Genomic DNA, 25,338 nt, shown 5'->3' with positions numbered 1-25,338 from the left:
GGGATTGGACAGGCTAGATGCAGGAAGATTGTTTCTGATGTTGGAGAAGTCCAGAACGAGGGGTCACAGTTTAACGATAAAGGGGAAGCCTTTTATGACCGACATGAGGAAAAACTTCTTCACACAGAGAGTGGTGAATCTGTGGAATTCTCTGCCACAGGAAACAGTTGATGCCGGTTCATTGGCTATATTTAAGAGGAAGTTAGATATGACCCTTGTGGCTAAAGGGATCAGGGGGTATGGAGAGAAAGCAGGTACAGGGTTCTGCATTGGATGATCAGCCATGATCTTACTGAATGGTGGTGCAGGCTCGAAGGGCCGAATGGCCTACTCCTGCACCTATTTTCTATGTTTCTATGTACACATAACCATAATGAAATATTTAAACAACAAAGAATGCTTAATCAAACAATATATTTATAAAATTACTATAAATATACAACACTTACAATTACAACACTGGCATCTATCCAGCAAAGAGAAAAGCAGCCCACATATATCCTAGTCACCAAATACAAATTAGACTAATTACTGCCTCATCAGTCTATCTTGATTCATTAGCAAAATGATTGAATGTGACATCAGTGTTGTTAAGTGACATTTACTCACTGATGCCCAGTTTGGATTTCCCTTGTTCCACCCAGTTCTGGACACCATCACAGCCTTATTATACAGTTTTAGAGTCATAGAAAACTGCCTACTCCCATCAATCTACATGGGACAATAGCCTTCTAAACACCTACTGTCCATGTACCTATCCAAACTTCTCTGAAACACTGAAATCGAATTTGTGTGCAAAACTTGTGCTGGCAGCTCATTCCACAATTTCAGAACCCTCTGAGAGATGAAGTTTCCCTCATGTTCCCTTTAAATTTTTCACCTTTTCACAGATGACCTCTCTTTGTAGTCCAACCCAACCTCAGTGGAAATAGCCTGTTTGCAATTACCCAATCTATACCCCTCATAATTTTGCATATCTCTATGAAATTTCACAATTTTCTATGTTCCAAGGAACAAAATCCTAACCTATTCAATCTTTCCTTATAACTCACATACTCCAGACTGGCAACATCCTTGTAAATTTTCTCTGTACTCTTTCCAACCTTATTTACATCTTTCCTATAGGTAGGTAACCAAAGCTGCAAATAATACTTCAAATTAGGCCTCACCAATATCTTATAGAACTTCAACATAACATCCCTTCTCCTATATATGTAGACCAAAGAACAGAGTCATAGAATGAAAAGTAAGAACGACTGCCTCTAACATCAAGAGAACATTGAGCAAGTGTAGCTCAAAGGCACTTTGACATCAAAGTAAAAATATTTAGTTGGAATTATGCCTTACACAAAGTTGTTAGAAACCAATTATCTAGACCTTTTGATAGCAACCTCAAGACTGTGGTGTGTTCTGGGCCCAATAATCTTTAGTTGCTTCATCAATAGCCTTCTCTTCTTCATTAGATTGGAAATAGAGATTACAAGACCATAAGACCAGAATACATAGGCCCATCAAGTCTGCTCCACCATTCAATGATGCCTGATCATTTTTCCCCTCCTCAGCCACAATCCCCGGCTTTCTCCCCATAACCTTTGATGCCGTGCCAATCAAGAACCTATGTATCTCAAACTTAAATGCACCCAATGACCCCGCCTCCACAGCTGCCTGAGGTAACAAATTCAACCAATACACCATCTCCTAGCTAAAGAAATTGCTCCAAGTCTCGGTTTTAAATAGATGCCCCTCTATCCTGAGGCTGTGCTCTCTTGTTCTCAACTCCCCCATGTACAATTTCAATTCCAATCACTACTCAACAAATAAAGCAGCCCACCCCTGCATGTACAACATTCAGCCGTGGGCTGATAATGGCAATTAATATTCATGTCACATTAGGGCATACTGTACTCTGAAATGTAGTAAGCCATCCACAATACTTTTAAGAAATGAGAACATGCCACATGAAGTAAAATTCATTATAATTATTGCCCAAGTTTACTATGACATTAATACTGTGATCGCAATGACAATGAAGCAAATTTGTATTCTGACTTACCGCCTAAAATGACTGACCAGACTGATCTCATAAACAATTTAGTCAGGACATTTGACTATTGGAGTTGGGACATTATGTTGCAGTTTTATAAAAGTCATTGATGAAGATGCAACTTGGAAGTAGAGATTTAGCATCCTGTTACTGGAAAGATGGAAAGTGTGCAGAAAGTATTTACAAGGATATTGCTAGAACCAGAGGGCCTGAGTTATAGGGAAAGATTGGTCAATCTAGGTCTTTTTTCCTCAGAAGACAGTAACAAGCTTCTCCCAGTATAAAGGAATCCAAAGCTAGGGGGCATAAGTTAAGGGTGGCAGAGAAAGATTCAAAAAGGGATTCAAAAAGCACCTTTTTCCTGTGCAGAGGGTGGAGAGAATACGGAACGAGCTGCCAAAGGAAATAGTTGAGACAGGTACAATAGTATCATTTAAGAAGCATTTGGATAGGTACATGGAGGGGCTTTTCTTTGAGGGATATGGGCTGAGTGCAGCAAACTGGGACTAGCTAGATAGGCACCGTAATTGATGTGGACTTGTTGGGCTGAAGGGCCTAAATCCATGGCATTGTTTTATGACAAAGTGCGCAAGACAGTAAACAGGAAACACAAGAGACTGCAGATATTGCATAACTGAAGCAATAAACACAAATTTTTTCCAAGAATACTTTATTCAGGAATATTACAAAATAAAGTTATTTACATAGAAAAAAATTCGTTAAATCAGAGTTCTTATACAATAAATAAAGTTATTTACAACAAATTATGCGTTGGCTCTCTGTTCCTATTCAAATTAAAGATGTTTACAATAAACCAATCATTGACTCTCAAACTTTAGGCAAGGATTAAAGACTTATTTACAATAAAATAAAAATTATTAACAATAAACATCCAGGCGTTGATTCTCATTCGTTTACCAAAGTTCCTTTATGGTCTTTACATTTCCAGCCACTCCTGGGGCACCATGTTGACTCATCTATCCACACCGCTGATGAGGGGTAATCTTCTCCCCACCCACTCACACAGGTGATGAACCTTAAATTGTGGTCCTTCCCCAACGGGTCTTCGCAGTGGCTGCACCCAGCCTGAGTGCATCCCTCAGCACGTATTCCTGCAGGCGAGAATGCACCAGCCGGCAGCACTCAGCCATGGATAACTCCATGTGCTGGTAGACCACCAGGTTTCAGACTGACCAAAGAGCGTCCTTCACCGAGTTGATGATCTGCCAGCAGCACCGGATGTTTGTCTCCATGTGCAACCCCGGGAACAGCTCATAAATCAGGGAGTCCTCAGTAACGCAGCTGCTGGGCATGAGTCTTGTCTTCAGCAACTGGCCCAAACGATCCATCGTCCCCTTCACCATCAGGCCCGACCACGTGACAGTGTTGGTTCAGAGGGACCGAGGCGTGCAGGAAGAACTGGCGGGAGCGGACTGTCAAGGTGAAACAGAAACTGGGACTGTGAGGAGGGCACTCCCTTTCGATAACGGGCAAGAATCTGGTCATCAGATGTGAGGTGCTCTCAGGGCTGTTGTACTTGGTGCAGATATGGCCCATCCCCCGCTCCTGCAGCTTGGCTATCACCAGAGCCATCTTCAGATTCGTCTGGAAATCGAGGATGGAGCAAATCAAATGGGCCATCATGCACAAGTCCCTTCATGTGTGGCTGCATCAGGTTATGTGTGGATCCCAGATACGTGGGCACAAAGTACCACTATGTGCCCAGGTTCTACCTGTCACCCTGGCTGCAAAAGATGGGTCTGGCCCCACTCCCAAGCAATGCCCCAGTCAGCTGGTCATTGCCGCCATACCTGTCCTTCATAGAAAAGTCCTTCCAGGTCAATGCCCTTGACCACAAGGCTATTGTACAGTGGTCAGCATGTAATGTCCTGCAGGCGCTGCAGGAGAAGGACAAGATGGATTCAGTGGAGTGGTTCCCTCAGCAGACTGTCCAGTACATCTGACAAATTGCCTCATCGCCAGACCTCACAAAACAGGCACCAAGACCTCGCCTGGCTGGCGGTGAGAGGGGCCCTCCCAATCAGATCCTTCCTGTATGCCCGGAATGTCATCTCCGCACCCTGCTGTCCACGGGAGGGCTGCAATGAGGTGGAGTCAGTGACTCACCTCTTTGCACACTGTGGGTTTGCGAAAAAGGTGTAGAGGAGGATGGAAAGGATGGTGTCAAGATTCATGCCCAGCAATACACACAAAATGCTGGAGGAACTCAGCAAATCAGACAACATCAGAGTCTCAGTCTGAAATGTTGATTATTCATTTTCCTCCAAAGACGCTGACTGACCTGCTGAGTTCCTTCAGCATTTTGTGTGTGATGCAACAGAGTAGCATTATTTCATTGTTGTATCATTCAACACTGCTCTCCAAAGAGTTCATAGCTCTGTTACCTTGTCAACTCCATGTAATCTTGTAATCTTATTCAGGAGGTCTGTATTAAGTAAATGGAATACAGCTCAATTGTATTTAAACTGAGGTTGTCCAAAGGTCAATTTACATGGTGATCACAAGATTCCCACAATGTGGGGAAATATCTGCATTCTTACTGAGATTATTTGTTAGCAACTGAGCAACTTTGGGATTTGCACTTGAACATGGAAGTCCCGAGTTTCAGTCAGCACTTCGCCACAGTTCAGCTGAATGTGCACTGTTGTGTGGTCTCACTGCTTAACAAGAGAATCTACACTAATGGCTAATGCAAATACCTTCTCCCTGACATTGCAGAGGAGGGTCAAGTATGTTCACTTAGACATTCTACTTTAAATTGACATTTGAAAATGTTTTAAGTGCCTTGGATGTTTTGTTTTATTGTATAAGTTGCAACAGCTTATTTAAAAAATATTTTGAACACTGGAAATTTAAAAAAGCCTTTGCAATTCCTTGACTACTATTTAAGGTTTAGTCAGATGCCAAAATGTTTTCATTTTGTTTTTAGAAATAAAATTTGTCCTGGCATTCTCCCTCCAACATAAATTCAGCACATCATAGAAAGTTTTGTTCCAAAGCATCCTGACAGTTCTCTACCACAAGTTGTTGTATGGTTAACTCCAGGTAAGTTTAATCTTCATTTGAAAAACATAATTTAGTGCAGGCAGCTTGCTATTGACCTCAAATTCTAAGCCAATGGCAATTCACCTTCACTGAATTTAAGAGCCACATCAAATGGTTACAGAATTTAAAAGAAACTAGTGCATGTCTGCCTCAGTGCAAAAGTATGGAAGTGCTTATTCTGATGTTGAGTCCTATAATGCGTGTCTTGGATTATTTTAGCTGGTAGTTGCTATAAATCCAAATTTGTATCTACATTTGAAAGGGACTTGAGAGTTTATAAAACACAGACCTTGTACTTCACGTTAGCAAAGTTTGCATATCTTATTCCAGACACGGAGACTAGAATCAGAAATATTTAAGTTAACTTAGTTAATATTTAAGAATTACTTAGTTGTCAAATCAGGATGTGAAGATAGATTATCATGATTATGCTGATCTGCCTATAATCTGTCTGCAAACAAATGAAGGATTTATCAAATAAGCAATAAACTAACCAATTTGGCAACATAAACTTGAGGTTCTGTCTCTCTGAATATTTCGTCCTTACTTCTGTATTATTAAAATAGGAAAGTAGTTCTATTGCTTTTGCAGCCCCAATTCCAAACTTTAATAGTGTTAACTTTAACATCGTTCCAAGCTCTGTCATAGGAGGAAGTTTAAGAGATGGACAGGGGAAAAGATTCCCAAGAGTCTGGCCTACAACCATTCAAAGTGCAGAAGAAACATTCAGTATTCAGAACCTTGAGGCCAAATAAAAAAATCATACAACACAAAGGATGTATCAGGTCACTAATTACCTACCCACCTGTTTGTCCCAATAGCTATCACTTCTCTATCTATGTAAGAGTTCATAGAACAATATAGCATAGATACAGGCCCTTTGGCCCAACCAGTCCATGCTGACCATAGAGCCCACCCAGCTAATCATGGTTTCCTGTGTTCATTCAGCCCATATCCCTGTGGATCATACACTGGCTTAACCAGCCACGTCATAACCCAGTAAACTTGAGTGAGTGCAAGTCATTCTTGATCACAATGGGTTGCTGAAGGACAAAAGAAAGAAAGAATTCAATAGGAAATTCAGCTGCATTTTCACTACCTGTCAGCATGTAGAAAAGAGCTTATAATTATTTTGGCAAAGGTAGCTAAGTACATGGAGGATAAAGAATAGGAGGAGATTAAAAAAAACAAGTAAAATTGGAACGGAAGCACTGGCCCTGGCCCAGTAGACCAATGATCTATTTCTGCATTCTAGATAAGATGTATTCCATATTTTTTAACCTGGATACTCAAAGAATGAAACCTATTCACCAGTTAATTATATAGTTCCCAATGGGAAAGTTATAAATGTATTTCTGACAGCAAACAAGCCACCAGATACCTAATTAATATAGGCATTCAGCCAGCTTTTTGAATTGAATAATTCAACACCAAAGTGACATAACAGCAAAAGGAAAAGCTATCCTAGTCCTCAAGAACGATTGCAGACAAGACTGCAAGATGGCGTAGACCTCAATCATTGAGTTAGTAATTAAGTGAAAGTATGAAATAGATTGCATCCAGGATATCCAAATGTATGTATTTACACATCCACAATCTAGTGTCTCTCATTCATAGAATCCTATTCCTCATCTTGCCCAGAAATTGTAATGGATTGAAAAATTCTAGATCTAATACTTAATGTTCGTTGGTGCTCTCAGTTGTTGAGTAGTTTGTCACTTTAGGGGCTTATAGATCACAGCAACGATCATGATTATGCATCAGGAAGCCAGTGAAATGTTAGTAAAATAATGAACATTATTACTCATAAAGACAACTCTGTGCTTTGATTTTTTTTCTCTAAATTTAAGGGATATATCTGAACTTAACAATGTACCATAATGTTAATGAGCTTTCATTTGCAACCAAAACAATTTTGTAAAATGTCAAGAACAGCCATCTCAAAATCAGGAATGCTATAAATGAACATGTTAAAATCTAGGTGCTCAAATGTACAATCCATATCCATTGGCCAGGCTTCTTTCAGATGAAAGCTGAAATGTTTGTTTAAACTGTACATAATTCAGACCTGGAAATTTATTACATCACATAAAACTAAGGATTTACTGAGAAACATTTCACCAAACCTGTAATAGCTGTGTGGCAGTTGTTCTTTGCTCTGGATTCTTCACTAGACACTTCTTTACAAAATCCGTGAACTCATCTGACCAAAGTTCTGGCTTCCGGAATGTTGGTGGTGGGTTGGTGGGAATCATAAAAATAGCCTATTTTAAAAGAGAAAAGGAAAGGGAAAATCAGTTGAACACGGAAATCAGCATCATCTGAGTTTTAGTGCAGTCAAACAAACAAATCCTTTAATTCACCTTCTCTATCTTACAGTAAATCTGATGTACAAACCTTTTACAGCTCTAGAATTTCTATCAGGAATGAGGTTCAGGAAACAAGTCCATCTGCAACCAATGTAACTATTTCCCATTAAATTTCCTCTGTGCAAACTGAGCTTCATTGACCACTTCATGCTTTATTTTTATCTATTATTGTTTATCAGTCTCCAGAGAAACATTCCATTTTTAACCTGCTTAGTAGAACTAAAGAGCCTTCCTGAACAGATAAAAACTAACAAAGTGCTGTTTTGTGCCAGGGTCATTTCCCACCTTAATAATTACTCCCATTGATTCTTATTTTTTTTAGAATACAGTTGTTGAATTAACCAAATCTCTACTTTCAAATAAATTACAAACTGACTTATAAGCTTTATTATTGTTTGTTATGCTTTCCACAGTTTCTGTAATATAATTTCTGTAATATACCATTCAATTTCCTAAAGAAGGATAATTTATTTTATTTATTTTTATTTTAGAGATACAGCACAGTAAAAGGTGCTCCTGGCCATTCAATTACATCCCTGTGACCAATTGACCTACTAATTCATACATCTTTGGAACATGGCAAGAAATGAGAGCACCTGGAAGAAACTCACACAGTCACGGGAAGAATATAGAAATTCCTTACAGTCAGTGGTGGAAATGAACTCGGGTTGCTGGTGCTGTAATAGGATTACAGTAACTGCTATGTTACCATGCCACCTCTAATATAATTTCCTCATATTAATAGGCCATTCACTGATCATCATACTATTAGTCTGTATATCTGCCACCATGTTCATTTGTGCTAACCATTTTAAAATCACACTATTTGAGTTTAATTGAAGTTATGGGAAATAACACATTAGTACAATGAACTTACATATTCATAATCCATTTTGATTTCAACAACAATCTTGCTTTCAGCATCAGTACAACCAATGAATTAATTGCAACTTCAGAAAGGGTAAGTTGGGAGAATACACATCAGTCTTCACTGAGGGGTCAGCAGTGGAAAAGATGAACAGCTTCAAGTTCCTGGGCATCAGTATCTAAGGATCTACCCTGGGCCCAACATATTGATGGAAACATGATTAAGGCATGCCAATGGCTATACTTCATTAGGTGTTTGAGGAGAGAAGCTGCAAGCAGGTCCATCATGGGCACAACCCTTCCCCACCATCAAAGGCATCTTCAAAAGGCAGTCATGAGGAAATCTGCAGATGCTGGAAATTCAAGCAACACACATAACACACAAAATGCTGGTGGAACGCAGCAGGTCAGGCAGCATCGATAGGGAGAAGCGCTGTCAACATTTCGGGCCGAGACCCTTCATCAGGACAAAGGGTGCTGATGAAGGGTCTCGGCCCAAAACATCAATAGCGCTTCTCCCTATAGATGCTGCCTGACCTGCTGCATTCCACCAGCATTTTGTGTGTGTTGCTTCAAAAGGCAGTCCCTGAAGAAGGCAGCATTCATCTTTAAGGACTCTCACAATCAGGGACATGCCTTCTTCTCATTACTACCATCAGGTAGGAGGTACAGGTACGTGAAGACAGACACTCAGCATTCTAAAAACAGTTTCTTCCCCTCCGCTATCAGATTTCTGACTTGTCCATGAACCCAAAAACACTTCGTCACTATGCTGCTCACTTTTTCACTTTTTTTAAGATATTTCTTATTGTTGGTTCAACCTCTCATTGCTACGGGCAGAAATTCCCACTTGCTTCATAAAGGCAACAACTATACCAGTGCCTAAGAAGAATAATGTGAGATGCCTTAATGACTATCGCCCAGTAGCACTCACATCTGCAGTGATGAAATGCTTTGAGAGGTTGGTCACGACGAGACTGAGCTCCTGCCTCAGCAAGGACCTGGACCCATTGCAATTTGCCAATCACCACAATAGGTCAACGGCAGATGCAATGTCAATGGCTCTCCACATGGCATTAGACCACCTGGACAACACAAGCAGCTATGTCAGGATTTTGTTCATTGACTACAGTTCAGCATTTAATACCATCATTCCCATAATCCTGATTGAGAAGTTACAGAACCTGGGCCTCTATTCCTCCCTCTGCAATTGGATCAGAATCAGAATCAGGTTTATTATCACCGGCATGTGACATGAAATTTGTTAACTTAGCAGCAGCAGTTCAATATAATAAATATTCTAGCAGAGAGAGAAAAAAATAAAAGGAATAAAACATAATAAAAAACAAACAAGTAAACCAATTACATATATTGAACAGATTTTTTTTTTAAATATGCAAGAACAGAAACACTACATTAAAAAAAAAGTGAGGTAGTGTCCAAAGCTTCAACATCCATTTAGGAATCGGATGGCAGAGGGGAAGATGCTGTTCCAGAATCGCTGAGTTTGTGCCTTCAGGCTTCTGTACCTCCTACCTTATGATAACAGTGAGAAAAGGGCATGCCCTGGATGCTGCCTTTCTGAGACACCGCTCCCTAAAGACATCCTGGGTACTTTGTAGGCTAGTGCCAAGATGGAGCTGACTAGATTTACAACCTTCTGCAGCTTCTTTCAGTCCTGTGAAGTAACCCCTCCATACCAGACAGTGCTGCAACTTGTCAGAATGCTCTCCACGGTACATCTATAGTAGTTTTGAGTGTATTTATTAACATGCCAAATCTCTTCAAACTCCTAATAAAGTAGAGCTGCTGTCTTGCATTGTTTATGACTACATTGATATGTTAGAACTAGGTTAGATCCTCAGAGATCTTGACACTGAGGACACAATCTGTGCGTATTGGTGATAACATTTCCTCCTTGCTGACGATCAACACTGGTGCACCTCAGGGGTGTGTGCTTTGCCCACTGCTCTACTCTCTGTATACACATAACTGTGTGGCTAGGCATAGTTAAAACACCATCTCTAAATTTGCTGATAATACACCATTGTTGGTAGAATCTCAGATGGTAACGAGAGGGTGTACAGGAGCAAGATATTCAAACTAGTGGAGAGTGTTACAGCAACAACCTGGCACTCATCATCAGTAAGACCAATGAGCTGATTGTGGATCTCAGGAAGGGTAAGACGACGGAACACACAGAATCCTCATAGAGAGATCAGAAATGGAGAGAGTGAGCAGAGGGATCAGAAGTGGAGAGAGTGAGCAGTTTCAAGTTCCTGGGTGTCAAGATCTCTGAGGACCTCACCTGGTTCCAACATATCGATGCAGCTATAAAGAAGGCAAGACAGTGAATATACTCATGAGGAGTTGGAAGAGATTTGGTATGTCAACAAAAACACCAAAATCGTCTGTAGCGTGGAGAGCATTCTGACAGGCTGCATTACTGTCTGGTTGGGTGGGGGGGGGGGGTGGCTACTGCACACAACTGAAAGAAGCTGCAGGGTGTTGTAAATTTAATTGGCTCCATCTTGGATACTAGCCTTCAAAGTATCCAGAACATCTTCAAGTAACGGTGTCTCAGAAAGGCAGCATCCATTATTAAGGACTTCCAGCACCCAGGGCATGCCCTTTTCTCAGGTTACCATCAGGTAGGAGATACAGAAGCCTGAAGGTACACACTCAGTGATTCAGGAACAGCTTCCCTTGAATATTACCTTACTTTTTTAATATATGTTATTTGTTTTTTGCACAATTTTAATCAATTCAATACATGTATACAGCAATTGATTTATTTATTCTTTTTCTCTTTTCTATAATATCTACTGCATTGAACTGCTGCTGTTAACAAATTTCACGAAACATGCTGGTGATAATAAACCTGATTCTGATTCTGAGAGTGTGTGGCCTGGAGACAGGGTGCGAGCCCAGGATCAACCCAATTTCTTCTCTCTGACTGAGTCGTCGAGCAAGATTGAAGCCAATGAGGACAAGAGTGGAGGATGGGGTGGGGGGGTGTTCAGCGCTGTCTGCCTGCGCTTGACCAGTTGTCCTCTCCCTCTCACTAGCTGCTTTCGAAGGAAAGGGCAGGAGGCTTGGGATCCATATTGCAAGGATTGATCGGTGAGGCTGGGGACTCGTTTTGGGGCACTTTGAGGTTCATGTTGCATGTGTTTCTGGATTCTCGTTACTCATTTTTTCGCAGTTTTTAAACAGTTTGATGAATGTGAACCTGGGCACATTGCGGTCGGTTAGTGATACAGCATTGAACTGACCTAGACTCAATACTACTGGACTCCTGGTTTGGCGTTTGATATCCTATGTGTTGTTCACTCGTTTTTTGCTGTTTGTACTATCTGATCTTTTTTCGCGCATTGGGTGTTTGGTGCTTTCTGGAATGGGTTCCATGGTGTTTGTTTCTTTGTTTTGTGGCTGCCTGTGGGAGGATGAATCTCAGAGCTGTATTCTGTATACATACTTTAATAATAAATGTACTTTGAATCTTATTGTAACTTGTAGTTTTTTAATGTATGGAACTGTAATGCGCCACAAAATATTAAATTTTGTGAAATTTATCAGTAATAATAAATTTGATTCTGACTCCAAATTGTTGTAATTTATTTTTACCTCTGCAGGATGACAATTTTGAGATGCATAAAGGTGAACTCAATATATTAAATATTCTCACTATAGTTACCTCACCATACTAAGAGCTTGGGAGAAGGTTAATAGGGGGATGTGAAGATGGTCAAACCAAGCCAAAGGTCCTCTGTGCCCTTATCCACATCTGAAGATTGATAAAAACTGCCTTGTTTGCTGATTAACCTGTAATTTGAGTCCAATGCCTTAAAGGTGAACTCCAATATGGAGAGTGAGTAAAGGACATGGATAGATCAAGTTTCACATTTATGAAAGACCCTCAAGCAGCATTTCCTCCACATCAGCTATTAAATAGGGCTTTATGTTGAGTTTCTCTCCCAGTGATCTATGGCTTCCCTTTCGGGTTTGCTTCTATCTTCTTTCTCCTCCAGCAAAGCTCAATCATAATTGACTCTTCCTACAAACCATATCAATCCTCATCTTTTGCTTAATATATTCTATGGAGATCACAGATTACTGTGAGCTTACCATGAAAATTGCAAACAAACACCATAAATGAACTGAGAATCTGTCTAAACTTTCATTTTGTTTATTTTCCTCCACAGTTATTGAAAAAAGTCTTGAATCCTTGGTTGCTTTACATTTGCCATTAAAGTTTGTGTGAAACTATAGCAGTTTTAGTTTCTCCATTGATCTTCCAATATAATGACTATGGTGTTAAACTTCTTGAATAAGTTACAAAACTATCAAAATTTAATTTCATAATTGATTTCCCAATAAACCCAAATTGGGCACACTGAAGGATTATGTGGTTTTGTAAAATGCCACATCTTAACAGTTTTCTAAAAGTACAAAGAAAGTTGAAAATAGCACAGCATTACCAATTAGAACCACAAGAGGCTGCCAAAATATGAAGACTTACTGCAGCTTTTCATGCCCAACAAAAAATAGTGCAATTGCACAACCTTAAAAGCTAATACATTTTATAGTGTAATATGAAGATTTGGACACTACCTTCAGTAAGACCAAAGCAAAAGTCCATCCCTTAGATGCAGAAATTAGCATTCTTTAAAGTAAAATTTTAACTCAAATCTGTAATCATTGGGGCTAAACAAGTGATTCCACTTCAGATGCTGGAAATTTGAAATAAAAAGCAAAACTGCTGGAAATACTCATCAGGCCAGGCCTCATCAGTGGGAAGAGAAATGGAGCTAACGTTTCAGGTCAAAGACTCCATCAGATTGGGAGGGACACAAAAGAAGATTCCAAAGCTGAAGAGAGGGTTGGGGGAAGGGAATATGTCTCTGACAGGGTAAAACTGGGGTGCTATTGGATAGGCTGTAGACAAAGTTAACTGATCAATGAGTGAATCAAAGCAGTTAAAAAGTGAGATTGAAGACAAAAAAATAGATAAAAGAATGTGGGAGTTGAGAACACAGTGCGCTAAGACAGATCAGGTTGAATATATCTTAAAAGAAACAACAATAGAAATGACCCAATATCACAAATGGATGACAATCAAGTAACCTGAAACTCTCAAGTTCAACATTGTGACCAGAAGGCTACAACATGCCCAAACAGAAGATGAAGTGCAGCTTCTCAAGCTTGTAATGTGCCTTAATATAATAGAACAGGATGACAAGTCAGAGTGGTAGTGGGATAGAGGACTAAAGAAGCTGGCAATAGAAAGTTGAGGTTCAGCCTGTGTATTCACCAAAGGTATAGTGCAAAGCTCACAGGCATTTTGCAAAACTCTGCTTGTGTTTGCTTCCAGTATAGACAAGCCCACAATGTGAATGCAGTATGCTGGTTTGGAAGAAGTTCAAATTAATCATGGGTTCACCTGGAAATACTGTTCAGATCCCTGGATAATGGGCAACAAAGAAGTGAAGGGAGATGTATGCGTCACCTGTAGATGCAAGGGTAAGTGCCATAAGAGGAGGAATGAGTGCCAGGAAAGGGAGGATTGACCAGGAAACTCTGAAAGGAATAGTCCGAGGAATGCTGAAAGGGGAAGAGGAAGTAGATGTGGTGTAATGTCCTGATCATAGATGTAGCTACAGTTCAAAGTTCAAAGTCAATTTATTATCAAAGTAGGTATATGTCACCATATACTACCTTGAAATTTATTTTCTTGCAGGCATTCACAGTAGATACAAAGAGATACGATGGAATCAATGAAAAACTATACACAAACAAAGCAAATAACTGATCCACAAAAGAAGACAAATTCTACAAATGAAAGCAAATAAATAAATAAATATTAAGTCTTTTTGAGAATATGAGTTGTAGAGTCCTTGAAAGTGAGTCCATATGTTATGGAATCAGTTCATTGTTGAAGGAAGTGAAGTTAATCACACCGGTTCAGTACTCTGATGGCTGAAAGGTCGTAAGTATTCCTGAACCTGGTGGTAAGGCTCCTGTACCTTCTTCCTGAGGGCAACAACAAGAACAGGGCATGGCCTGGATGGTGGAGGTCCTTAATAATGGATGCTACTTTCTTGTGGTAGCACTCCTTGTACTTACTCTTAATGGTGGGGAGGGCTTTTCCTGAGATGAACAGGGCAGTATCCACTACATTTTGGAGGCTTTTCTGTTCATGGGTGTTAGTGTTTCCATACCAGGCCGTGAAGCAACCAGTTAGGATGCTCACCACTGTACATCTATAGCGGTTTGTCAAAGTTTTAGATGACAAGTTTAATCTCCGCAAACTTTTTTATATATATATATATATATATATAAAATCAAGGTGCTGCTATGCCTTCTCTGTAATGGCACTACTGTGCTGGTCCCAGACCGAATCTCTGCAATGATAATGCAAAACAGTTTAATGTTACTTATCCTCTCCACCTCCAATCCCTTGATAACGACTGGCTCACAGACCTCCAGTTTCCTCCTCTTAGAGTCAACAGCCAGCTCTTTGGTTTTTGTATTGTCAAGTGAGAGGCTGGTGCTGCGGTTCTATTTAACCAGATTTCAATCTCCCTCCAATATGTCAATTTGTCATCAATTCTGATTTGGCCAACAACAGTGCCGTCATCAGCAAACTTGAATATGGCATTGGAGCTGTACTTAGCTTCACAGTCATAAATACAAAGCGAGTAGAGCAGGGGGCTAAGCACGTTGTTTTCTGTGATAGTGATTGTGGAGGAGATGTCAGTGTCAATTTGAATTAACTGGGATCTGCAAGTGAGGAAACTGAGGATCCAGTCGCACAAGGAGGTATCGAAGTCTAGGTCTTGGAGCTTATTGAATAGTTTTGAGGGGATGATTGTGTCCAGATGTTTCAAGGGTGAATGACAAACCAATGAAATGGCATCTGCTGTTGATCTGTTGTAACACTAAGCAAATTTAAGTAGATCTAAGTCACTCCTCAGGCAGGAGTTAATATGTTTGATGACCAACCTCTCAAAGCACTTCATCTCAGTGGATTCAAATGCTCCTGATCATTGAGACAGGTTACCACATTCTTCTTGGGCACTGGTATGACTGAAGGTGGGTACCTGAGACTGCTGAACCAAGAGGTTAAAGATGTCAGTAAACACTCCAGCCAGTGGAGTAGCACAGGTCTTCAGTACTTGGCCAGGTACACTGCCTGGGCCAGATACTTTCTGTGGGTTCACCCGCCAAAAGATGCTCTCTCATCAACCTCAGAACTGAAATCACAGGGTTCTTGGGGGCTCCAGGAGTTTCTTAAGTTGCCTTCAAGTTCTGACATTCAAAGTGAGTATAAAAAACATTGGGCTCATCTGGGAGCAAACTCTTGTTGTTATATATGTCTCTTGCTTTACTTGGTAGAACATGACAGCATTCAAGCCCTGCCACAGCTGTTAAGCATCCTTCTGTGATTCAAGTTTGGTCCAAATTGTCACTTTGCATGTGAGATTGCTTTCTACAACTGAATACAACTGATCTAGCCTTCAACATATTGCAGATCTTTTGGTTCATCCAGAGCTTCTGATAAGGTAGACCTGAATGATTTTGTGGAGACGCACTCATCCCCAAGTGCCTTTACAGTCCATGACAATCTAGGCATACTCACTCAAACCCGCCGATGAGTCCTTGAACATGGCCTAGTCCACTGACTCGAAGCAATCCCGTAGCCACTCCATTGCCTCCCACAACCACCTCTTAGTTGTCCCTACATCTAATGCCTAGCTCTTAAGCCTCTGCCTGTATGCAGATGGACCCCCTGGAGCTCCAGGTGATATGCTGATGGCAATTGGGCAGAGATTTCTTGAAGCTAGCCTAAATGAACTCCCCACCAAGGATTTGAAAATGCTTGGGGTAGGCTGTTCCTTGTTTCCTAATCATGACACTCAATTCATCGAGTGTTTGCTTAACTTCTGACTTTAGCAATATATAAACTGAGCCCTGGAAAGACCTCACCTGGAGTACTGTGCTCAGTTCTGGTCACCTCACTATAGTTCTGTTGTTTCTTTGAATTTAGAAACATAGAAAAGCTACAGTACAATACAGGCCTTTCGGTGCAAAAAGCTGTGCTAAACATTTACTTACTTTAGAAATTACCTGTGGTTACCCACAGCTCTCTATTTTTCTAAGCACCATGTACATATCCAGAAGTCCCTTAAAAGACCCTATCATATCTGCCTCCACCACCATCGCCAGCAGCCTATTCCACGCACTCACCACTCTCTGCGTAAAAAACTTATCCCTGACATCTCCTCTTTACCTACTTCCAAGCACCTTAAAACTGTACCCTCTCGTGCTAGCCTTTTGAGCCCTGGGAAAAAGCCTCTGACTATCCACACAATCAATGCCTCTCATCATCTTATACACCTCTTTCACTTCTCATCCTCTGCTGCTTCAAGGAGAAAAGGCTGAGTTCACTCAACTTATTCTCATAAGGCATGCTCCCCAATCCAGGCAACATCCTTGTAAATCTCCTCTGCACCCTTTCTATGGTTTCCACATCCTTCCTATAGTGAGGTGACCAGAACTGAACACAGTACTCCAGGTGAGGTCTTTCCAGGGTCCTATACAGCTGCAACACTCCCTCTCAGCTCCTAAACTCAATCCCATGATTGATGAAGGCCAATGCACCATATGCTTTCTTAACCAGAGTCAACCTGTGCTGCAGCTTTGAGTATCTTACGGACTTGCACCCCAAGATCCCTCTGATCCTCCACACTGCCAAGAGTCTTACCATTAATACTATATTCTAATATCATATTTGACCTACCAAAATGAACCACCTCACACTTATCTGGGTTGAACTCTATCTGCCACTTCTCAGCCCAGTTTTGCATCCTATCAAAGTCCCGCTGTAAGCTCTGACAGCTCTCCACACCATCCACAACATCCCCAACCTTTGTGTCATCAGCAGATTTACTAACTCATCCCTCCACTTCCTCATCCAGGTTATTTATAAAAATGACAAAGCAAAGAGGTCCTAGAACAGATCCCTGAGGCATTACCACTGGTCAGCGACCTCCATGCAAAATATGACGCGTCTCGAACCACACTTTGCCATCTGTGGGCAAGCCAATTCTGGATCAACAAAGCAATGTCCCCTTGGATTCCATACCTCCTTACTTTCTCAATAAGCCTTGCATGAGGTACCTTGTCAAATGCCTTGCTGAAATCCATATACACTACATCTACTGCTCTACTTTCTCAAAAAATTCAGTCAGACTCATAAGACATGACCTCCCTTTGACAAAACCAGGCTGACTATTGCTTTTCTGTAATTTATTTTTTTTATTGAAGTTCATCATCAAATATTTCTATAAAATGTATTTCAGACATTGTACATACATTGTACATATATCATATGGCTATTTCTAATCATATTATGTCTCTCCAAGTGTTCATAAATCCTGCCTCTCAGGATATTTGCCATCAACTTACCAACCACTGAAGTAAGACTCACTGGTCTGTAATTTCAGGGGTATCTGTACTCCCTTTCTTGAATAAGGGAACAACATCTGCAACCCTCCAATCCTCCGAACCTCTCCCATTCCCATTGATGATGCAAAGATCATTGCCAGAGGCTCAGCAATCTCCTCCCATGCCTCCCACAGTAGCCTGGGGTACATCCCAGCTGGTTCCAGAGACTTACCCAACTTGATGCTCTTCAAAAGCTTCGGCATATTTTCTTTCTTAATGTCTAAATGCTCAAGCTTTTTAATCCACTGTAAGTTGTCCCTACAATCACCAAGATCCTTTTCCGTAGTGAATTACGAAGCAAAATATTCATTAAGTACCTCTGCTATCTCCTCCAGTTCCATACACTCTTTTCCACTGTCACACTTGATTGGTCATATTCTCTCACATCTTCTCTTGCTCTTCACATAATTGTAGAACGCCTTGGGGTTTTCCTTAATCCTGCTCACCAGGGCCTTCTCATGGCCCCTTCTGGCTCTCCTAATATCATACTTAAGCTCCTTCCTGCTAGTCTTATAATTTTCTAGATCTCTATCATTGCCTAGTTTTTCGAACCTTTCGTAACCTTTTCTTTTCTTCTTGACTAGATTTTCAACAGCCTTTGTACATCACGGTTCCCGTGCCTGACCATCCTTTCCTTGTCTCATTGGAACGTATCTATGCAGAACTCCACACAAATATCCCCTGAACATATGCCACATTTCTGCCATACATTTCCTTGAGATCATCTGTTCCCAATTTATGCTTCCAAGTTCCTGCCTGATAGCTTCATATTTCCCCTTACTCCAATTAAACACTTGCCTAACTTGTCTGTTCCTTTCCCTCTCCATGGTAAGGGAGATAGAATTATGATCACTATCTCTAAAATGCTCTCCCACTGAGAGACCTGACACCTGACAAGGTTTATTTCCTAACACCAGATCAAGTACAGACTCTCCTCTTGTAGGCTTTATCTACATATTGTGTCCTTCCTGAAACCTTCCTGAACACACCTAACAAACTTCACCCCATCTAAACCCCTTGCTCTAGGGAGATGCCAACTGATATTTGGGAAATTAAAATCTCCTACCATGACAACCCTGTTATTATTACACCTTTCCAGAATCTGTCTCCCTATCTGCTCCTTGATGTCCCTGTTACTATTGGGTGGTCTATAAAAACACCCAATAGAATTATTGACCTCTTCCTGTTTCTAACTTACACCCACAAAGACTCAGTAGACAATCTCCCCATGGCTTCCTCCTTTTCTGCAGCCGTGACACTAACTCTAATCAGCAGTGTCACGCCTCCACCTCTTTTGTCTTCCTCCCTGTCCTTTCAGAAACATCTAAAGCCTGGCACTCAAAGTAACCATTCCTGTCCCTGAGCCATCCAAGTCTCTGTAATGGCCACAACATCACAGTGAGTATTGATACACACTCTAAGCTCATCCACTTTGTTCATGATGCTTCTTGCATTAAAATAGACAAATCTCAAACCACTGATCTGAGAGCGTTCCTTCTCTATTACCTGCCTATCATCTCTCCCTGTCTCCAAGCTTTCTCAATTTGTTAGCCAGCCACCCCTTCCTTTGTCTCTTCAGTTTGGTTCCCACCCCCCAGCAATTCTGGCTTAAACTCTCCCCAATAGTCTTAGCAAGCCTCCTTGCCAGGATATTGGTCCCCCTTGGATTTAAGTGCAACCTGTTCTTTTTGTACAGGTCTCGCTTGTCCCAGAAGAGGTCCCAATGATCCAGAAATCTGAATCCCTGCACGCTACTCTAATCCCTCAGCCACTCATTTATCTTCCACCTCATTCTATTCCTACACTTGCTGTCATGTGGCACAGGCAATAATCCCAAGATTATTACCTTTGAGGTCCTGCTTCTCAACTTCCTTCCTAACTCCCTGTAGTCTGTTTTCAGGATCTCCTCCTTTTTCCTACTTACGTCGTTGGTACCAATATGTAACACGACCTTTGGCTGTTCCCCTTCCCACTTTAGGATAACATGGACATGGTCAGAAACATCCCAGACCCTGGCAGCTGGCAGGCAAACTACCATCCGTGTTTCTTTCCTGTGTCCACAGAATCGCCTGTCTGACCCCCTAACTATAGGGTCCCCTGTTACTGCTGCCTTCTTCCTTTCCCTACCCTTCTGAGCCACAGGGCCAGACTCTGTGCCAGAGGCACAGCCACTGTTGCTTCCCACAGGTAGGCCATCTCTCCCAACAGTACTCAAACGGGAATACTTATTGTTATCACCTCCTCACTCTCCCTGACCAGACGAAAGTCATTGAGTTGCATCTCCAGTTCTCTAATCTGGTCCCTAAGGAGCTGCAGCTCGACGCACTTGGCGCAGATGTGGTCGTCTGGGAGACTAGGAGTCGCCCAAACATCCCTCATCAGACACCCAGTACAGAATACTGGCCTCACAGACATACTTCCTGTTTCTATTCTACACAGGTAACCTACCTCACCTCGACCCTTCATTTGTTGTGAATGCCCACAAGAACATGAATCTCAAGAGTTGTATATGCTGACATATACTGTTTGTAGTTTGATAATAAATTTACTTCATATGCACCAACAGCGATATCCTGTGGGCAGTTCCCAAAATTACTTCTTTTACTACTTCTTCTTTCAAATATGATTCTACTACTAAGCTGTGTGCAATTAGAACCTGTGATTTACATTTTGATGCTGCGTTTTGGGGCTGATTGAGCAATCTAATGCTTTGCTGTCTCTGAGGGAGTTCAATGAGGCGTAGAATGTGCAGCCTGGAGGCCTAGAAGCCTGTAGATGGTGTGCTAGCCCATGATCCACTCTATTGCTTCTCTCCAAATGAGGTGTAAAGCAAGGTTGAAGTGAACGAGGAGGAGAGCAGAGGAAAGGCTGGTGTTTGGCGCTATCTCCCTGCTTTTAGCTGGTCTTCCTCTCCCTCTCACTAGCTGCTGTTGGAGGAAATTGTCGGTTTCCAATCTGCAAGGACTGATTGGCAAGACTGTGAACTCATTTTGGGAGACTTTGAAGTTCATGGTGCATATATTTCTTGAGTCTGGTTACTCTTTTCTTTGATGTTTTTGAGCAGTTTGATCAGGGCGATGGATGAGGACTGGGGTGCTTCAGCGAAGAATAGCTCTGCCTGCAGCCTGTAGTAGTACTGGACTCTTAGCTTGATGTTTGATATTCTATGTGTTGGTCACTTGCTATTTACCATTCTTTTTTCACACGTTGGGTGTTTAATGTTTTCTTGAATGGGTTCCACGGTGTTTCTTTGTTTTGTAGCTGCCTGCAGAAGGACAAATCTCAAAGCTGTATTCTGTGCACATACGTTGATAATAAATGTACTTTGAATGAATGTACTTTGATTCTTTGAATATGTATTGAGATCTGGATAGTGCCAGGAAGAATAAAAATTGATGCAAAACACTCAAAAAAGTTAGCATTTATTCAGCACTATTTTAATCACAAAGTTAAATATAAGTTATGCCAAGGTAGAATACTTGAAAGGATAAAGAACTAGGCCAAAGAACCAACATTAAAAGCCAAAGAGAATCAAGACCTTCTATGGCAACTAAGTGTTCATAGATCCAATTCATAATGACAGGTGCACATTCTTTCTTAAAATTGGCATTCTTCCTTCATGCTAGCTTTTTTTAAGTTCAACAATGAATTTATCCAACTTCATTTCATGGTATGCTATGATTGGCAGTGAACTTCCACAATACTGCCTGGCTTTTCATTGAGGTTCCTGAGTATATAACCAAGAGCTCACTACCCCTGAACTGACATAGCCCAAATTACCACCATATTCCATTGCAGTAAGCCTCTATTTTGCCCCAGTTCAAAAACTAATTACAACTAAAGCACTGGGGATCAAAGGTATGTTTATAAAAAATTGACTAGCCACAAGAAGTTTAAAAAGTTCCAATTTTTACCCTTATCAACAGTGGCATTTTGACCACAGAACTTTAGAAACTAATTTTCATCATTTGGTGCAGCAATCTGTTGCACAAAAAATAAAGCATATGGCAACAAGTTAAAAGACTATTGTAAACTAATGATGTACATTAAATAAATGTACATCATTAGTTTACAGCAGGTCATAGTCCAGAGCTCAGCAAATCCAGACAACAAAAGCCTGAAGGTCGAAGACCGAAGCTGGCAAGTCCAGAGCTGAAGGCTTGGTGTCTGAGAATATAACAGTCCAGGGCCAAGGAGTGGAGGTGCAGAGGTGGTCTGTCCTGGTTGGAGGCTTGTCAGTGTTTGTGGGTGGGTGGGTGTTTGAGAAAGAAAGGAGCTTCTGTTGTTGTTGTTCTCTTGTTCTGTTGTTGCTGCTGCTTGCATTGATCTGCTAAACACTTTGGACATGCTATGTTGGCATCGTACATCCTTGGGTCTGCTGATTGTTAACACAAATGACATATTTCACTGTATAATTCAAAGTACATGTGATAAATAAATCTGAATCTGTACATATGTATACGATCATAAGGAATATAGGTAAGACAGATGGTCGTAGTCTTTTTCTAGATGGCTAGAAATAAGTAAAGATAAATACTAAAACTCCCAACCAACATCATTGCAAAGAGACTGCTAAACCAAAACATACATGTGATAATAAGCATGCCTAAACTGAAAAGATACATTGGCTCCACTGAAGTGAGCCCTGTGATCTCTGCTAAAGTTCAACTATTGTTGCCTGTAACAATGGAGATGTACAAGTAATTCAAATCATTTCCTGTGCAGCAGTATGTACAATGATATGAGGTTAGAAATTTTTTATGAGAATACAATAAAATTAATTGGGCGCAAAGTTCTACTATGGCCTTGAATGGTAAAAGGGATTCAATTATTGTTTCCACCATTGATGCTAAGCTGATTAGCCTACAGTGTACTGAACATATTCTATCCCCATTTTTAATTGTCTACCACTTCTGAGGCTACATGTTTTTGAACAAATTACTCAATGTATGTAGTAATGCCTATTACAGGTCTTCTCTATATTCTTTTAAATGGGCACAAACATAGGTTTTATATTTTTTGAAATATTTTAAAATACTTCCATCTGTGTCAGCTAACAAAGCAATCCCATTCTCCCACTAACTTTCCTGCAATCCTATTCTCCCTATGTTCACATCAACTCCTGTTAATTTCAAGCACTTACCTACACACAGGGGACAAATAACCCACCTACCTGCATGAGACAGGAAACCAGAGCAATCAAGTTTCAGGGAAAATATACATATTTCACACAATCAGAATTGAATCTATATCCAAATGGATCTGCTGGCTCTGCCACTATGTCCACTACATATTCACTTTTCTATTTTAAATGCACATTAATTGGACTGGCACAGGAGCACAACAGTTAGATTAATGTATTTGCAGTGTCAGCAACCTAGGTTCAATTCTTGCTAACCTTTGTAAAGAGCTTGTACATTCTCCCCATGAGCACGTGATTTCCTCCAGATGCTCTGGTTTCAAAGTTCAAAGTAAATTTTCTTATCAGAGTACATACACGTCACCACAAACAACCCTGAGATTTTTTTTCCTGAGGGCATACTAAACAAAAATATAGAACAGTAGCTGTAACATGATCAACAAACAAACTGTGCAATTGAAAATATAAATAAATAGCAATAAATAATTAAAGTATGAAACAAGATAAAGAGTCGTTAAAGTGAAACCATCAGTTGTGGGAACACCAGAAATAGAATAAGTGTAGTTTTCCTCTTTTGTTCATTAGCCTGATGGTTGAGACGTAGTAAATATTCTTGAAGCTGGTGGTGTGAGTCCTGAGGCACTTGTACCTTCTACCTGATGGCAGGAGCAAGAAAAGAGCAAGGCCTGGGTGGTGACGATCTTCGATGATGCTCTTCTACAACAACGTTTCACGTAGATGTGATCAATGGTTGAGAGGGTTTGACCTGTGATGTACTGGACCATATCTACTACCTTTTATAAGGATTTTCTGCCCTAGAGCAAGCTGTCTTCAAAAACCGAGTGACTGCACAAGAAGGGACTAGTGAGGGAGGCCACCAAGAGATCAATGATAACTCTGGAGGAGTTAAGAGCTTCAGCGGCAGACTACGAGACTACGCATACAATAACTATTGCCTGGGTGTTACACCAGTAGCTTTATGGCAGAGTCACAAAGAGAAAGCCATGGTTGAAAAACACTCATGTGAAATCTCAGCTAGCGTTTGCCAGATGGCATGTGGGAGACTCGGGAAGTCAGCTGGAAGAAGGTTCTATGGTCTGATTAAACCAAAATTGAACTTCTTGGCCATCAGACTAAATGCTATGTTTAGCATAAGGCAAACATTGCATATCATCAAAAACACACCATCCCTACCGTGAAGCACAGGGGTGGGTGCATCATGCTGGGGGATGTTTCACTGCTGCAGGCCTTGGAAGGCTTGTGAAGATAGAGGGTAAAATAAATGCAGCAAACTACAGGGAAATCCTGGAGAAAAACCTGACACAGTCTGCAAAAGAACTGTGACTTGTGAAAAGATTAGTTTTCGAGCTAGACAATGACCCCAAGCATTAAAACAAATGCTACATAGGAATGGCTTGAAAACAACAAAGTTAATGTCCTGGAGTGACCAAGTCAGAGTCCAGACCTCATTTCAATTGAGAATTTGTGGCTGGACTTGAAAAGGATTGTTCACTCACGACCCCCATGCAATCTGACAAAGCCTGAGCAGTCTTGTAAAGAGTAATGGGGAAAAATTGCAGTGTCCAGATGTGCAAAGCTGTTAGAGACCTACCCACACAGAGTCAAGACTGTAATTGCTGCCAAAGGTGCATCTACTAAATACTGACTTAAGGGGGTGAGTAATTATACAATCAATTATTTTGTGATTAAACTGTTAAACAATTTCATTTAACTTCAATATTAGGAGCTCCATTACCTTTACAACTCTCTAAAATTCTAAATTAAAATCTTTACCCTGTTATTAAACAGTCCTTATGGATTTGGTTTCAGTTCCGTAATTTTTAAAAATTTTAAAGAACTTAAGTTGTCTAGTTTTTTAGATCAAAATTTTTTATTTAAACCTTCAATAACCGATCCCATTTTTCTCCTATGGAGAAATAAAGGGATCCACTCTTTTACAGATTTATTTTGTGACGGTCAATTGATGACTTTTGAAGAGTTAATTAACAAATATTCTCTCGCTCATACACATTTTCTGCAATATCTTCAGGTTAGACATTTTTTTACAACAATATTTATCAAAGTTTCCATATTTGCAAGAATCTGATTTGTTGGAAACCATTTTGAAGTTGAATCCTTTAGTGAGAGGATCTATTAGCAGAATTTATAATTTATTTTTGTTACAAAAAGAGAACCTCTCACTAAAGACTAAACAAGATTGGGAGAGAGAACTTAATATGACCTTTGTTAATGAAGATTGGTTGCGAGTTTTGAAAACGTAAATTCTTCGTCTATACATGCCAATCACTGTTTAATTCAGTTTAAAATTGTTCATCATTATT

The 25,338-nt window shown here is 40.6% G+C and overlaps 1 protein-coding gene across 1 annotated transcript in view; it reads right to left on the bottom strand.

Annotated features, from left to right (window-relative positions):
* Positions 1 to 25,338, bottom strand: part of stk3 (serine/threonine kinase 3 (STE20 homolog, yeast)) — a 455,037-nt gene that overhangs the window by 217,450 nt on the left and 212,249 nt on the right. Inside the window, exon 7 of the mRNA XM_059976958.1 lies at positions 7,237 to 7,374. Within this exon, the coding sequence (XP_059832941.1) occupies positions 7,237 to 7,374 (138 nt within the window). The remainder of the gene's footprint in view (positions 1 to 7,236; positions 7,375 to 25,338) is intronic.

This window comes from Hypanus sabinus, chromosome 1 (genome assembly GCF_030144855.1).
Source record: "Hypanus sabinus isolate sHypSab1 chromosome 1, sHypSab1.hap1, whole genome shotgun sequence".
Lineage (NCBI taxonomy): Eukaryota > Metazoa > Chordata > Chondrichthyes > Myliobatiformes > Dasyatidae > Hypanus > Hypanus sabinus.
The sequence above is the reverse complement of the archived record's forward strand: the minus strand, read 5'-3'. Positions and strand labels throughout refer to the sequence as shown.